This window comes from Mandrillus leucophaeus, unplaced genomic scaffold, assembly GCF_000951045.1.
Source record: "Mandrillus leucophaeus isolate KB7577 unplaced genomic scaffold, Mleu.le_1.0 Scaffold235, whole genome shotgun sequence".
Classification (NCBI taxonomy): Eukaryota; Metazoa; Chordata; class Mammalia; order Primates; family Cercopithecidae; genus Mandrillus; species Mandrillus leucophaeus.
Genome location: NW_012102421.1, coordinates 4,060,046 through 4,078,167, shown reverse-complemented (window position 1 = coordinate 4,078,167; position 18,122 = coordinate 4,060,046). Strand labels below are relative to the sequence as shown.

General features: G+C 36.8%; 1 protein-coding gene across 5 annotated transcripts in view; it reads right to left on the bottom strand.

The window, feature by feature from the left end:
* Positions 1 to 18,122, bottom strand: part of DDAH1 (dimethylarginine dimethylaminohydrolase 1) — a 266,154-nt gene that overhangs the window by 84,726 nt on the left and 163,306 nt on the right. Inside the window, exon 1 of one of the 5 annotated variants that reach the window (XM_011982116.1) lies at positions 11,382 to 11,529. The exons of the other annotated variants lie outside the window; for them this stretch is intronic. Within the exon in view, the coding sequence (XP_011837506.1) occupies positions 11,382 to 11,384 (3 nt within the window). The 5' untranslated portion in view covers positions 11,385 to 11,529. Of the gene's footprint in view, positions 1 to 11,381; positions 11,530 to 18,122 lie in introns of those variants that run through there. 5 annotated transcript variants of the gene reach the window in all.

The window sequence follows — 18,122 nt, the reverse complement described above, 5'->3', positions numbered from 1 at the left end:
CTGAAAACTGATGGTGCTAATAGTGCTACTGCTGCTGTTTGACCTCAGCACCAGGTATATAAAGCCTGGTTATTGGTATCAGTGGGCAGAACCCAAAGCTGTTCTCAGAGCCCTTGTCAAGCAGGCTAAGGGGCTGGGTTATTGGGATGGACAATTCACAATGAACCTTGAATGTCCTTAGCTTCTTGCCGGGTCAAGAATGCAAGGCCTTGATTACTCTTTACTCAGGTCATTTCTCTGGGTTGTGTTTCAGTGAACATCTTGAGAAATGAAGTAAAGTAGCTTCCATCTCCTCCTCCATCCCTTCCTCATGGCTCACTATAAAAGCAGTAAGTTCCCTAAACTCAATGTTCCTCAAATGTGACACAAATCCACTGAGTACACAACACCCATTTAAACCCATGCCTGTCTTTGTCACCTTCATGAGTTTTGGGAAGACATGGGGAATTGACACCAACATGACACTCATGCTGCTTGCTGGGCCGTGAATAATAAAGTCCTCTGTCTCTGATGTAGGTGTTACCAGTCTTCTGTAACAAGCTAAACTGTTGGCTTGCCAATGGGGTAAAATCTCAGACCCTTCACAGATCCTGACTTCATGGGGACTGATACAAGAATAAAAGTCCTGTAGTTTCCAAAGGTCTTTGACAAGGACACTCTAAGTATCTGACATACTTGGCTGATTCCTGGTATTTGGTCTCTCCTAGGTCATTTTGCTCTATAATAATAATTCACTTGCCCATTCTTTTGTTTTATTCCCTCAAACAAAATACTTATTTTGCACAAGACACTCCTTAATAGCAATAACAATAACATCAACAACTAATACTTACAGCATTGGTCTATACACTATATGTCATCTTTACTTCTTAAACTATCCATCTGAAGGAGATATTATTACCCTCTAGTGTACAGATCAGAAGACTGAGGCATAAGTCATACAGTTTAAGCCCCACTTTTATAAAAGTGGGGACAACCTCTCACTCAAAATAAAAAAGAAAATTTCAGTTGTCAGGAATATCAAATCCTGTTCTATCCATGAGTCCAGGCATAGAAAATGCCTTGTTTGTCCTATTCATTAGAGGGCCCTACACTGAAGTCAGTGATTCAATTAAGAAACAATCTAAAATGACTACATATTGTACTAAATTGGTCTCCAAAATACAACTTTCTAACATTTAGCTGGCTATTTAAAAACTCTTTGTAAAAGAAATTTACATCTATAAAGAAAATCTCCATTTCTAAGGGCATCTCTTTCTCTGCACCTAAAACCACTAGAAAATTTTACAGTGAGAAGGACATTGGCTTAAAGTTTACACAACAAACCTTAACTGTGTTTAGAGCACTCTTCCTGCCCATCTTGTCTTATGGGGTCTTACTCTTTGCCCTTGTCCCAGCAAATAATGGTGTTTAAATCCAAGTTGTGTGCTTTGGGATGTAAGTTCATCTTACATTAGGTAAGTTCATCTCACCTAAGAGTCATGTCTTTGGAAGTGCAAACTTAGGGTTACCTAGCTAACAATAACTTAAAAATATTTAACAATAATTTAACAATAAATTTTTATTTGTATTTATTTTATTTTATATATTTAACAAAAAATTAACAATAATTTAAAAACAACAGAATAGGTAATCAGGAGATTGACAGTCTAAAGAAGAAAGAGAAACTATTGAAAAACTGGCAAATAGAGGATCTTATAAAAGCTCTAAGATCTGCTTCTGTGTGTATGTCTACATGTGTTATATGTATGTGATATTTTGCTATCAAAATATATGAAAAAGCTTTAATTAATTGGCTTAAAGAAAAAGTAAGCTATAAAATATAATATTTTATCAGAAAAACTGCACTAACTGCTATGGTTTGCTGTGGTTTGTCCGCACCAAAATTCGTGTTGAAATTTAATTGCCAATATAACAGTGTGGGGAGGTAAAGCCTTTAAGAGATGATTAGGTCAATCACATAGATTAATATCTTTCTCCTGAGACTGGGTTAATTCTGCAAGACTGGATTAGTTCTCAAAGGAGAACAGGTTGTTACAAGGTGAGGTCACGCCTGTGTTTTATCCCCTTTCCATGCCTGCTTTCCCTTCTGTTTCTCCACCATGTTATGATGCAACATGAGACACTCACCAAAAACTGACCAGATGGGCTGCCCCGTCTTGGACTTCCAGCCTCTAGAATCATGAGCTAAATAAACCACTTTTCTTTACAAATTACCAAGTCTTTTGTATTCTGTTACAGCAAAAGAAAACAGGCTAAGAGACTACCTCAAATACCTTTCATAGTTTCGAAAATCTTCAGGTAACATAATCTTAAAGTCATATGATTAAGTAATAAATATTCATGAAATGTCAGTCATTTCCAAGTAAGTTAGAATACTGACACATTAATTGCTAAACATGATTAAAGTATAGATACTTTGTTACCTTGTGTTGTTATAAAATGTTGGTATATAATAGTTCAAAATTGCTTACTTCCTAGGTTTCACTAGAAATTAAAGTTACTAAAAGTTAAAAATTCTAATTAATATATGTAATTATATATGCAAAGTATACCAAGAGAAAGTAAAATGTGTTTGGGTGAGAAAATTTATAAAAAGTCATGAGAATACGTTTTGTAGAAAAGAGTAATTTCAGCTAATTCAAAGGTTAAAGGCTTTTCACAATATAGATTTATGAAGAAAATGGAAACAAGGCAGGAAGGAACTATTAAGAAAAAGAGATACAAAAAAGTTCTAAGTCTGAGAATATATTTTTGGTAAAGAAAGTTGAAAAGAGACTAATTTTGTGTGGTCAGAAAGATAAGGGAAAAAGAAAAGTACATTTTGCCCTACGGTAGAATGAGTGGTTGTTTCAATATGAAAAAGAAGAGACTGGGTGCAGTGGCTCATGCCTGTAATCCCAGCACTTTGGGAGGCCAAGGCGGGTAGATCACCTGAGGTTGGGAGTTCAAGACCGGCCTGACCAATGTGGAGAAACCCTGTCTCTACTAAAAATACAAAATTAGCTGGGTGTGGTGGTGCATGCCTGTAATCCTAGCTACTCAGGAGGCTGAGGCAGGAGAATCGCTTGAACCTGGGAGGCAGGGGTTGCGGTGAGCTGAGATCACGCCATTGCACTCCAGCCTCGGCAACAGGAGTGAGACTCCATCTCAAAAAAAAAAAAAAAGAAAAGAAAAAGTAGAATGCATGGGACAAAACTGAAGGTTTGAGCAAGCTGCAGGAGGTCTTCGCAAGGTTTAGAAGATTTGTGGAAGATGAATCGTATGAAAGGAATTTTGAGTGTGATCAAGTTGGCTAAAATTAAGAAATAATTGTGTTTAGGTTTTTCTAAAAATTAAGCTTTATTTTTAAAACAAGGTTTTCTTGAAGTACTGATCTTTTCTTATTTAAAAATTGTGAGACTTTTTAGATATGTGACCTAGAAAAGAAAGATTCTGTATTTTGTCAAAATAATTTTTGTGCTTCATGTTTTCTTTCTTAGGTCATTAATTACTTAGGAAAACTGAGTCTTCTCTTTATTATAAGAGTTAAGATTTTCTACAGCTATGTAACTTCTTTTGAAGTATTTCAATTATCACTGTGGTTAAATGAGTATTATTTTCACAGTGACCTGTAATCCTATTTTTGATCAAGTGTTTGAATCTTTTTGACAAACTTCCCAAAATGAAATTCTAAGTCCCCTTGTCTTAGTCCCTTTGGAGCTGATATAAAGGAATACCTAAGGCTGGAAAATTTATGAAGAAAAGAGGTTTACTTGCCTCACAATTTTGCTGGCTGGAAGACTGGGCATCTGGCAAAAGCCACCGGAAGCTTCCACTCATGGCAGAAAGCAAAAGGGAGTCACAGTACAGAGATCACATGGCCACAGAGGGAGCAAGAGAGGAGTGGGGAGGTGACAGGCTCTTTTAAACAACCAGCTCTCACAGGAACTAATAGTTTCCATTAACTCACTCATTACAACGAAGACACCAAGCCATTCATGAAGGATCCACCCCCGTGACCCAAACACCTCCCATTAAGCCCCACCTCCAACACTGGGGATCAAATTTCAACATGAGATTTGGGAGACAAACATCCAAACCACAGCCACCTGGAAGTCCAAAAGACAGATATTAAACCAATTAAGTTTATTTGATATGTTAAATTATATGGGAAATATTGTCAATAAGAAATAACGTTTAACCTTTTTTTCCTTACATTTGTATAGATATGTTATTAAAATATTTATTCAGGCCAGGTGTGGTGGCTCACACCTGCAATTCCTGCACTTTGGGAGGCTGAAGTGGGCAGACTGCTTGAGTCCAGGAGTTCAAGACTACCCTGCGCAACATGGTAAAACCCTATTGTTACAAGGAATACAAAGAGCAGCCAGGCATGGTGGCACACAGGTGTAGTCCTAGCTACTCCGGAGGCTGAGAGGTGGGAGGATCGCCTGAGCCCAGGAGGCAGAGGCTGCAGTGTGCCATGATCACATCACTGCACTCCAGGCTGGGTGACAGTGTGAGACCCTGCCTTAAAAAAAAAAAAAAAAATGTTTCAAAATTGCATTGAATTTCTAGAAATCAATCATAATTTTGGTTATTATGTTAAAATGTTGTATGCCACAGAAATAACACAATTTCTTTGTCCGTTATGGACTCTCATCAAGTTTTTAATGATGGCTACTTTAAGTCTTACTGTCCTCAGTTAATTGCTTTATTCTGATGCTGTTCTGAAAGCTTTTTGCAACAACTATAATCTTCAAAGAAGTTCATGGAAAGAATGGAAAAAATTCTGACAAGTACAGGTTTGTGATAACTTTGAGATAGCACTGGATTGGGTAAGAATTTGTAGAATTCTAAGAAAGAAACTGATAGATTAGTGAAACTGTTAACTAAGATCAAACAGAGCAGGGATTAATTACATTAGACTGAAAAACTGATGAGGAAAAATTATGTGTTCTTATAGCTTTTTAATATACTGCTGGTTCTCTTAATGTTTTATTTTCCAGATTTAAGAAACGATTTTTTAAAGCTGTCTCTAACTCACAACAGTTTGGTAGAGTACACTTTCATCAACAAAGATTGAAACATTCCATCTTTCTCCTTAATATGATTATTTTCATAAGCTCAAAAAGAATTTGCTCTCTGTATTACCTGATACAACTGGAAACACTGGTTTAATTACCAAGGCTTTGACTGAAATGTAATATTTTTGAGAATTAATAGAATGCCTGGTTTCGAGGATTCCCAGTGTGATACAGTTTGGATGTTTATCCCCTCTGAAACTCATGCTGAAATCTGATCCTCAGTGTGGAAGGTGGGGCCTGGTGGGAGGCCTCTCTCGCTATGTGACTCCACTGACTCCCCTAGCCTCCCACCATAAAGAAAAGCTTTCTGAGGACCTCACTGGAAGTTGAGGAGATGCTTGCAAAGTTGTAAGCCAAATAAACTTTTTTTTTCATAAATTACCCAGTGTCATATATTCCTTTACAGCAATGTAAAATGGACTAACACACAGCATTACAGTGAGTAAAAAGTTGTCACTTCCTGGCAGGCCTAGGAACCTCAAGATATTAGATAACCATGGACAAAGTCTGATGTTGGCCTTGGTTTAGCTTCCTAGTGATGAGAGGTTTTTAAAAGTCTAATCTGAGTTTCCTTATCAAAATTTCTAGCAAAGCAAATTTAAAAAGAACTGTGTGGTTATTCTTGCTGTACTTATATAAAATAATCAGGTGAAGTTTAATGAGACGAAACTTATTTTGCAGACAAATTAGTCTTACTCTGATTATCTTTGGTAGAAATGGGGGTGCCTATAGAGAGAAAAGTTATGTTGCAAAAGAAAAACTATAGTACACCTTTTAGTAGACTGTAGCCTTGTTTATTTTTCCCTAGACTGGACTGGATCCTGAATTCTTTTAGTGCCCTCCAATATCTAGCTTCAACTCTTCGACTAAGAGCAAAAGTGCTAAACTGGACAACTTGATATAAATTTCAAGGGATAAGTCTCATGTGTGATGTGTTTGCCATACAGAGAGTTCACCAGAATATCTAACGCCACAACCAGGGACATTCAAACTGCAAACCAGGATGAGAATTTGTTAACTGCACGCCGTGGACAGCTTTTAACAAGACCATCAGATGAACACTTCTTATAATATTCTTACCCCTCAATTTTTCCTTGCTTATGCCTACTTCTTTCACTTGGCAGAATAAGGCTATGGTTGAAGTTTCACAGTCCTTAGTTTTTGTGGGTAATCTGACAGCATGTTGAATCTGTTATGTCAAATCTGAAACTTTCAAAAACCTGAGATCCTTTAGTCCACCTAGTGGGTAACTTCAGCAACATCCCTAATGCGACTGTTTGTTCAAATTGTACTAGTGATCTCTTTTACAGAGTTAGTACTCTCTGCTTTAGTGTAACCCATTCCTGGAATGCTAGGTGACAGAATTGCTACCGACTAACTGAACAGGGAGAAATCTGTGCAACTGCTAATACTGCTTGCCACCCATAGATATAATGAGTATCTGGCCTGGCTCATTCTTTGATCTATTTAATTTCAGTTGGTTTAGTTTATGGGGATCCTAGATAAAGAAGCATAATCCAAACTCCTGGCATTATCCTTCTGATAGTCATAATAGTAGTTTCTCTGGTACACGACATTCTCTCAAAAAGTTTTAAAAGTTTGTACGCAGTCATTCATCAAACACCGAAGAGTCTCTTTTCTGCTGGAATGACAAAAACTCAAAGAAATACATGATGATGAGTACACCGTAACCTATGAATGACTTGTAGAGACCAGAAACCCAACATGATGATAAGAGTAGCACTAATGCTCTTAGTTTTGGTCACGCACTCACCTAGATGAAAGCGTGACTGAAAGGGGAAAATTGTTAAATAAAAAATATAGGAGGCCACTGTTTTGGACTAAGCTCCTGTACTAGGCCCCACAGCTCCTGCATTAGGCCCCAACAGACTTGACTAAAAATCAAAATGGAGTTATCCATGCTGAAGTTCCACATCACCAAACTGAAACTAAGCTGTTATATGACCTTCCAAGAAAGCAGGAGAGATAGCAGCCAATTTCCCAAATAGGCCAGTATCAATCTTCAATCAGTAGGATAATAATTCCCTCTGTTTTAATCCTTAAAAGTAATCTGATGCTAACCAATCTTTCTATTTTTCTGCCTCCCTGTCCCTGCCTTTCAAGGAAAGTCACTTTGAAATAATCAATCTGTTTTTTGTTTTTCATTTTTGCTTTCCTTAGCCCTGTCTATAAAACCAACCCCTTCTGTTCAACTCACTGGCAAATTTATTGTATTTTATGGCATAAAATGTTGCCCGATTCTAGAATTGCAATAAAGCCAGCTTTGCTCTTTAAAACTAAATCTATTGTAATTTTGTTCTTGAAATGCCCAAGTGGACTCAAATATTTTTTTCTTTGGAGAATCTTGGCCTTGTTTTGCTGTATCCCAGCCAATTGTTGAGCAAAAAAACCTTGAGCTCACTGGCATTATTTATCAAAAACAATCAGGGAGGACTGCCTGAAGGACACATAGTCTACTCTTGCAGAAATTCTTTTTTTTTTTTTTTTTTTTGAGACAGAGTCTCTATCTGTTGCCCAGGCTGGAGTACAGTGGTGTCATCTCGACTCACTGCAACCTCCACCTTCTGGGTTCAAGCTATTCTCCTGCCTCAATCTCCCAAGTAGCTGGGATTACAGGTGTGTGCCACCATGCCTGGCTTTTTTATGCTGTTGTTTTTTGTATTTTTAGTAGAGAGAGGATTTTGCCATGTTGACCAAGCTGGTCTCGACCTCCTGACCTCAGGTGATCTGCCTACCTGGGCTTCCCAAAGTGCTGGAATTACGATGTGAGCCACTGTGCCTGGCCTACTCTTGCAGAAATTCTAAAATGTACATCTGAATTAGAGCGTTTACTTTCTATACTATTGAATTAACTGAACTGTACCTACTGGTAAAAATGAGGTAGATGATGCTATTTATATCATTATACACTGTCCACATGTGATCCCCAGGAAGAAATTTTTCTCTGAGCTTAGTAGCAATGACATTTTCACTTCTCAGAAACCGACCTGCCTGTATCTTTAGGTCCTCATAGACTAAAATACCTACCAGGTTTACTTCTTTATGCTGCTGTTTAGAAAGCTTTCAGTGGAATTTGTGACCCATCTATAACAGTGTGTAGATCGTATATTGTGTTCCTGGCTCCACCTAATGGTAATCATTTTATCTTATTCCTGTACCCATCTTTTGATTGGTTCTACCTTTATTATATATATATCCTTCTAAGCTGCCTTCTATCCCTTCTGCAGTACAATGGTACATAGATGAAAACCATAAAAATGTAAGCAGAGAGATATGATCCATGCCCACAATGTGATTGCCTTCTTCAAAGACATCATAGGCAAATGTCCAGGGTTTCTAAAGCTTTATATAATACCAGAACACCGGGCTAAAGAGTGAACGCTTTTGAGTACAGCAGACTAACACTATCTCTCATCATTAAAAGACAATCTTGGTGCCGCTTAAATGTAGCTTTCATAATACACTGTGTTGACACAGTCTAGCAATAAAATTACAGGAATTGATCCTTTTCTCCAAGAGGTTACACCTCTAAAATGAAGAGGGCGCCTACTGTGAAAACATTCATGAAAAGTGAAATCTTTCATTATTGGTATCTTATTTTTACCTGAATTTATTCACTTCCTGGGAGCAGTACAGAATGACTAACTACATCAGATATAGTCTAAATAGCACATACAGAATAGAATAGCATGGTTTATATTTACTTTTAGGAAAAAGAATTGTAATGAGGATGAAATATAATTTTACCTTGAATTTCAAGAGAAGCAGCTTTTCTTTTTTCTTTTCTTTTCTTTTTTTTTTTTTTGAGAGAGGGTTTCACTCTATTGCCCGTGCTGGAGTACAGCTGCATGACCAAGGTTCACTGTCACCTTGATCTCCTGGACCCAAGCAATCCTCCCATCTCAGCCTCCCAAGTAGCTGGGACCACAGGCGCCCACTACCATGCCCAGCTAATTTTTAACAATTTTTTTATAGAGATGGGGTTTCATTCACCATGTTGTCCAGGCTGGTCTCAAACTCCTGAGCTCAAGTGATCCACCCACCTCGGCCTCCCAATGTGCTGGGATTATAGGCATGAGTCACTGCATCTGACCAAGAAGCAGCTTTTGAGCTCTTTTAAAATTCCTATTATTGAACTGTAGAATCAGATTTTCAGTTATACGTCATTTTGTTTTAAAAAGAAGCACATTTACTATCTTACTTGAAAGAAAACATTTTCAAAACTATTTTGCATCTAGTTCCTTTTTAATGTGTTCTGAAAGCAATGTATTTTACTTTTATTTTAATTAATTTTTTTAGAGACAGGGTCTTGCTATGTCACCCAGGCAGTGCTGCAATCACAGCTCACTATAGCCTCAAACTCTTGGGCTCAAGCAATCCTCCTGCCTCAGCCCCTCAAATGGCTAAGACTACAGGTACACAACCGCCACCCCTAGGTAATATTTTTAATTTTTTTTTGGTAGAGACAGGGTCTGACTATGTTGCCCAGGCTTATCTTGAATTCTTAGCCTCAAGTGATCCTACTACCTTGGCCTCTCAAAGTGCTGGGATTACAGGTGTGAGCCACTGTGCCCAGACCTGAAAGTATGGTCTTTTTAAAAATCTGCCTCTGATTTCTTTCTTCTAGCCAGGGTCTAAGCGTGAATGCTTTACTTCAAGCAGAGTCTTTCAACTACAGCAAACAAGACTACTTGTCAAACTATTTTTATAGACAAAATATTTTCAAAAATATTTTCAGTACAAATTAATTTACCATGCTGTTTTTATCTCAGATTTGATATTTTCTTCAGAAATGTATAATTTCAGTTATAAATACTAAGATATAAAAATGCTTTGTGTATTTTTCTGGTAAATATAGCTGAACTAAGACTACATTTCTAGAAAACACAATTAATAAAAATCTTCTGACAATTATCATTTTGTGCTCCAAAAATATTAGTTTAACTTCAACAGATACCTGTTTTCTTAAGAATGCTGGGTATGCACCCGTGGAGGAGCGTCTGTTCCAAGTGATAAGAAGGGATCAGTGTGTGTTGGCTGTGGACTGGGACTGTCCCTCAGGGCCTGCTAATGTTCGATCTGGTGAGTAACAATCTCAAGTTTGAGGGAAATTTTCCCTAGATATGTAAACTCCTAGATTTACCATTTATATATACACACAGACACACACATGCACATACACATATACACATATACATATATGTGTGTGTATATACACGTTATGTAAAGTAAAACAGAATAGTTACATCCAAAAAAAAAATCTGAAAAGAATCATTCAAAACGTGCGAGACACATTGTACTTAAAATATACTTGAAGGCTTGTTTCTGTAAGGGTTGCCTAAACATCCCTAGGCTCTACTCTTCAGGAATCTTATTTCCAGGCACAGTGTCCTGGAGCATTTGCAATTTTTCAATCGGAACTCTCAGCACTTTACTTTAAAAATAGTCTAAAGTCAGAAACTGAAATACTGATCTATTTGTCAACCCCCAAGTTGCTCCTTAGTCAATATAATGTTGAATATTTCTGAATAAAGGATTCTTAAGGCTGGCTGTGGTTCAGGCAAGTCCTAAACTTATTAAAGGTAAAATAAGTTATTCACAAAAGAAAAAATATATAGTCTATTCTCAGCTGGAGAAAGATCTATTTTCCCCCAAAACTGAATTATGTATTAAATCAGTTCAAATTTTATTTTGGACCACTAATCTGTAACTTAACATAGTTGTTAAAATAAATGGATGTTTCAGTCTATTTTATGTCAAGTTGTTTACTAGAAAAAATAATTCAATGGGTAGAACATTTAAAATACTGTTTTCCCTGTGTGCTTACTTACAAATGGATACATGTTGTACTCTTGGCAAAATTTACCTGTTACATTTTAACAATGTAATTGCTGACAATAAAACATTAGCACAAAACAATTTCTATATCTTAAACCATAACTATATTCCTCCTGCCACTTTTAGTAGGATCATGAATATTTCTATAGCTAGTTTTTAACAAGTTTCTAAAATATTTTTAAGCCCATATGAAAGAAAAAAAAAGGCTTATGGAATTTTTCTTTAAGAACTACATATTATATTTCACAAAGCTAAACAGAAAAATGCAGATCAACATCACAATTAGCAAGTATTGAGCATTTAATGACCTCCATTTCTAGAATCCACTTCTTAGAGGATGCCACCAGTTCATATTGACCCATTATACATGAAACTTCTGCCTGAAGGATTGCAGCTGACAAAGCCTGAAAGACCACATTCTAGAAGGTACTGCTAAGCTTCATTTATCCTTACCATAGCTGACTGCCATCAAATTGCCATCCAGAACTGCTTTTGGGAAGCAGTTCCTCCGCAATCTTTTCAACAGATTCCCTGTTTTAACATCCACCTGTGTTACTGAAGAACAGTCTGACCCGGATTGAGCCATGGAGCAAATAATAACACTAACTGAAGCTCCAGACAGAAAAAAAAATAGGAGTTCATTTTCCAGACTCTTGTGGGAATACAGAGCATGTCTGCTGAAACTGAATCCAAGAGTTCAATGATACTGTAGACTCAAGTATTTCTTTATATTCCACGTAATAGCTTTTCCGTTCTTGGTGTTTTATAACACACTTCTGAGCCATGATTCAGAAAGTGAGGGAAATTCTCTGTCTGTCTTTCTCTCTCTCTCTCTCTCAAGTTATATAAAAATTACAATTGCAAGGTGAAGCTCTAACAGAAAGCCACAGGAGTTGCTCTATGTACTGTTCTCACTGACCCCCATCACTGCAACTTAAGTCAGTTCATGTGGACTTCCTTTGAGGAAATGCCACTTCTTTAGGCATTAAATCTAAACTTCTTTCCTTTGGGTTTTGTTTTGCTTCATTTTTGCCATACTCTACAATCTGCCCTAGAAAGCTTGAGTATTACATCTTCATTCTGTCATTTTCAACCCTGTTTTCTCTCTTGACAAGGATAGACATGTTATTTTGCTGATATCACTGTTGAGTTGTATGAGGCCTTCTCCCTTTAGGCAGGGGCCACCAGAGTAATCAGTTTTATGTAGCTGCCACTTCATACTACTGTATCCTAAGAGCAGACATGCTAGCAATTCTCTTCAGTTTAATTCAATAAGTAGGCCACATGGGTCTATTTATTAGCTGATATTAGCCTCCAACATCTAATGTAACAAATATTACCTAAAAGAAATAGGATTTAAACTATATCTAAGATTACAGAGGAAAATAGTCAAGCACCTGAGAAAAAGATCTTGTTTTTCCTTGCTATTAAAAAACTTCCTGTAAAAACACTATACTTGGTTCTGTAGAAGGCATGCATCATCAGGTTGTGAGTACAGACATGGAGATGGTTCCTTTAAATAAACACAGGTGTCAGGAAGCTTAAGCATGTAAATGGAGGTCACACTTTATTTTTTCTGTAAGCTTAAAGTCTTAAAAAGTCATGTTCTGGATCAACAGGAGCAGGGCGTACCAAGGCATGGTCCATTCCCTGCTCTGCATTTGGCTGGGAAAGGCTTCGTCCTTGGCTGGATCTAAAAAGTGCCCTAAAAAAAAAAAAGCCCTGCGTTATAGCAGTGAATAGTAAACTGGAGATAGCATGTTGGAATACAAGTCTTGAGAGAAGGTGGAGTCCTCTATGAAAAAGAGAGAGCCTCAGAGAGAGAGGGGAGACAAGAACCCAAGAATCACAAATGTTTTGTTTGTCTGCAAGAAAGAAGGCCAAGGTGCAAGATTATCCCCTGTCCTCTTGTTCCAAGCTGCCCTCATGTAATGAATGTTCTCAGTCACTCACTCAAATACATCTCTTTTGAAATTAGAAGTAAAACTAAACACTTATGTTGCCAACTTAAAGAGGTCTGGCTGTATTTAAGAGCACGTGGATATTAGCCTCCAACAGTTTTAAAGAAGCTAAGAACTGAAATTTACCCAGGACCCACTATGTGCCAGGACTACCTACCATGTTTCCTCATTTGAATTCCATAACCACCCGTGGTGGTGTGCATTATTATGTTTACTTTATAAATGTGGAAGTTGGAGCCCAAAGATGTGGAGTAATTTGTTCAAGGCAACACTATCTAGAACATGGAGCAACCAGGCCTGTCCAATTCCAAAAGCCACGTTATATCTGAAAAGCTTCTTTTAGAATATTTGAGACAGTCCTCATAGAGATTTATGAAATAGAATTTTATCTTGAGAAACTAAGAAATACAGAAGAGAAGCTTTCCTCATCACTACATCTGGATCCAATAAACTTAAAAATATTTTTTTAAGATACATTATACTTGTTTTTTTTCTCTTTTTAAATTTGTAGTCCAAATTATCCCTATTCTCTCAGCAAAATGAAATAGTAATCTCTATGATAAATTCTGAGATTCTCTATAATGTGAAATCATCACTAAGTTCAAAGAGAAAATAAATAAAACAACTATTATGTTTTAAAACTTGAAATATTCAAGGATACATATAGAACATAGTATACTTTTTTAAAAAATTAATTTTTTAACTAAAAATTGTGTATGTTTTTGGCATACAGCATTATGCTTTGAAATATGTATACATTGTGGAATGGCTGAATCAAGCATATGGCTTACCTTATATACTGATCATTTGTGGTGAGAACATGTAAAAATCTCCTTTAGTTTTTGAGTATACAATGCACTGTTATTACATATAGAGAAAAGAATATACTATAAACATTCATAAAGAGCAAGCTGAAAAAATTACATTCCTTTATTTCGTGGTAGTTTTAAATTTATATATTTTTAAAAACTATTGTATTAAAGCTTTAAAATACACTGCTAAATTACAAGGGTCTTTATGACTCAAAGAGAAACAAGGAAAATTAGAGTACATTTAACAAAATTTAAAGAAAACGTCTTTCATTTTGAAATATATAAGAACAAAAACACATTATATTTCTTTAAGAGAGTTTAGACCTTCCTCCTTGAGTTTTTGTTTTTCATGTGTCCACTTTTTAAATGTTTCCATTTCCTCCACACACATATTTCTGAAGAGTTATGAGCAGGAAGTTTTCTCACGTATTTTCCCAAGTAGAAAGTCCTCCAGCTGCTCATAGACTTTCCCATCGCCCCAGTATTAAAATTCTGGGTAAAATTTTAATTACTAATTTAGGAAAGATGAGACATTTTAACATTTAATACAGTTCGCCCTTTTTACAGACTATGTAGAATAAAGCCTTAGTATGCTTGAAAAACCTCTTAGCAACTGAGAGCGGAGCTGGCCAACAATGGATGATTCATTGATTTAGCTTGAGTGTGCAGGAATGTCTGCCAAAAGGTCTGAATAAACTCACATTGCTAGACACTATGGTAAAATGTACCCTGACCTCTTTTAAAACTCTATCAGAGCGGAAAGTTAAACTTGCAGCTTTCCAGCAATTCACTGGCATCTGGAAACACACTTGAATTATAATATCTTGCTTTTATAACAATCGATAGATTATTATTTTCACCTAATTAGACAATGGCTGCTACTAATTGGAGGTTTCTAAGGGGACACCACCGTGTTTTTAAGCCCTAAAAATAATGGTTTCCTATTCAATTTAAATCTGAAAGGAGGCTTTTTGAAATCCAAAACTGAAAGAACTGATTGTTGGTTTTTGGTAATATTGACCCAAGGGTTATGAAACATTACCCTAAACAATAATTTGTGCATTTAAAATTGGTAAATATTATGTAACAGATAGCCCGTGTCTCTAAGTTTATGCATATATGTAAAGATTATACCAGGACATCCTATCTTATATTTATATAAAATTCAGAAGAGCTCAGATCTTTTGTTTACATCTGTCATCTGTCTCCTCAACATCCTTTTTAGGTGTAAGTATTATTTCTCCTGCTTTAGAACTGGAAGACCATGCACGTGGAATTTTAAATTGTTGGTTTGCATTTATAGGTATTCAAATCAAGGGCAGGCCTGGGTTTACAAACGGATATTCTATTTCAAAATTGAGTATTCGATACATTGCAGTACTTTATCACTCACAACTTCAGCAGCTATAATAAAAATAATCCATGAAACCAAATCCTTGTTTCCCAGTGGTAAACAAAGATATACTTCCTAATTTCTTTTGCCCTTCACAAATATAAGCCTAGAGCAAGGAATGCTCTGCCTTGAAAGAGCTGTACTTTTGTCTGATTTACTTCTTCGAAGCCTCATCTTTCCCCCTTACCTTTTTCTCCTCCCTCTTCTTCTTTTTTTTTTTTTTAAATCTTTTTGTGGTAAAATATTCAGGATTAACTGAACAATTCCCTGCTCCACCCTGGAGGTAACCATGTTTATCAATTTGAAGTACAACTTTTCATATTGTTTTCTGGGGCATTTCCATGATTAAATGAATACACAAAATATATTATTTTGATTTACATGTTTTCTCTGTTTAATATATTATTGCATATTGTTCTATAACTTACTTTACAAAAAAAGTACTTCTTGGAAATCTTTTCATACCTGTACATTTGAATCCATTTCATTTTTAAAACTGCTAAAAAGTATGTCACAGTATTAGCTTACTTTCTGAAATGGGGCAAGTTATACCCATCCACTAAAAATATAGCTATTCTTCCAGCATAACCTAGATGGTCATATGGAACAAAACAGCATATGGAAAAGTACAAACGGGTGAAGAAATTTAGTCTATTTTTTAAACTCACTTCACTCTTGACAATTATATGTATCCAATAGCACCAGAGGCAATGAATGGGCTTGTTACATTGGACAGTAAAATCCAAGTAGTAAGACGAACACGATGGGGATCTTGCCAGAAAGGCGCCTTGTCACTTGGAGCAGAGGAGTAGAGAGCTTTATGGGTCAAAGTTGAATAGAACACACATGGTTCCTGCCCTCATGGGGGTAACAGTCTAACTCTTAAAGACCTTCCAACTTCACCCTCTTCTCCATTCCCACTGATAGTCTAGATCAAACTTGTCCAACCCACAACCCGCATGCCACATGCCGCCCAGGATGGCTTTGAATGCAGCCCAACACAAATTCATAAACTTTCTTAAAACATTATGAGATTTGTTTGATGGTTTTTTTTTTTAGCTCACCAGCTATTGTTAGTGTTAGTGCATTAGATGTGTGGCCCAAAGCAATTTTTCTTCTTCCACTGTGGCCCAGGGAAGCCAAAAGATTGGACACCCCTGGTTTAGACTTTCCACATTTCTGGTGTGAACTATTGCAGGAACCCCTAAGTGGTTTTCTTGAGTCCAGTGTTTTGAACTGCTAATCCACAGCAGAGATATTCCCAAAGAGAAAGATCTGATCATGTCACTGCCCAGATGAAATACTTTCGTTATTTTCCCTTAAATGACAACACAGGACAGAGTGTAATCATCTCAACCTGACATGCACAGTCTAACTTCCCAATTTTTCTTCTGTTACTTTAAGTTCTAGTCACATCAAACTTTCTACTGGTCTGTGGAGATTCTATATCACACTTCTAAGCTTTTTCACATACTGCCTAAAATGTCCTTTACCTTTTTCCACCTAGATCTCCTGCTTGTTGCACTAGACCAGCTTCAACATTGCCTCTTTGGTGAAGCGCTACCTGACTTCCACAGCAGGGATTTACTTCTTCTGTGCTCCCAAAGCAGGCTGCATTCACCTCTATAATAGCATTTCATGCTGTTTCAGCATTATTTGTAATGCATATATGTTTTCAACTTCATTTATAAGAAATTGTACATATTAGTTAAAAATCAACTGTAAAGCACATATGCTAAAGTTTTTGTCAAATCTTAAGTTATCAGTCATAACTCATTTCTATACTAGTCCTCAGCCCTACTTGAGTTGTTGGACTGAAAGTTAATTGGGAAGATCCAAAGCCAATTGTAATTGTAACAATTCTCCTTATGTATATACCAACAGAGATTATGAAACTATAGATTAGCTGAGCGCAGTGGCTCAGGCCTGTAATCCTAGCACTTCGGGAGGCCAAGGCAGGCGGATCACCTGAGTTCAGGAGTTTGAGACCAGCCTGACCAACATGGAGAAACCCTATCTCTACTAAAAATACAAAATTAGCTGGGCATGGTGGCATATACCTGTAATCCCAGCTATTTGGGAGGCTGAGGCAGAAGAATCGTTTGAACCTGGGAGGTGGAGGTTGTGGTGAGTCGAGATGGCACCATTGCACTCCAGCCTGCAATAAGAGCGAAGCTCCGCCTCAAAAAAAAAAAAAAAAAAAAAAAAAAGGAAATGAGATTAACATTGAATATGCTGGGGTTCAGGTACTGAGTATAATTGAGTTTAAAACACATAATTTAAATAAATGTTTAAAGATGACTTTGTAGTAGTTGGCTTGACCTAGTCCTAAGAATATTTTGATTCTTAATTTTACTTAAGTTTGTCTCATAAATAATTAAGTCTTTGCTTCTCTGCTAGAATGCCAAAGTATACAAGACAATGAGAAATATCTCCTTGCTTCTGGTGGAATGATGTTGGGGAATATGAACCCATAAGAAGCAGGCATTCTGATCACAGGTGTGGGAAGGAGAGAGGGAGACAGTATAAAAAGGTAGAGTCAACCATCAAAGAGGCCGTAGGCTGTTGTAGGTAGCATTGTTCATCCATGGTGATGAGATGATGTCTTGAGACCCAACTCTACCCAAGCATATTCTTCACAGGTCCACTGACTGAGTGTCTTGGCAGGGATCCAGACCAGCCATCCTAGTCTAGCCCACAAGTTATCACAGCATCACAAAAAACACTGTAGTGCATATGAAAACATTTAACCACTGTCATCCATGAAACAGACCAATAACAGCTGACAGAGAGGGAGGAGTTAATAAATAGCAATAAATTGTTAGGAATTGCCTGGAATTAATAAATTAAACATTTGGAACAATTGCAGTAAGTAGCTTAGAGTAATATTTTAAAAACAAATGACAAGTGTTAAGGTCAAGTAGGTCAAACAGGAATTCACATAACTAGAGAAACAATTAGAAAGGTAACAGGCCTGCCTTAAGCAGGATGCTCACTTGCTTGACAAAGTAAATTTTGACCCTGATGA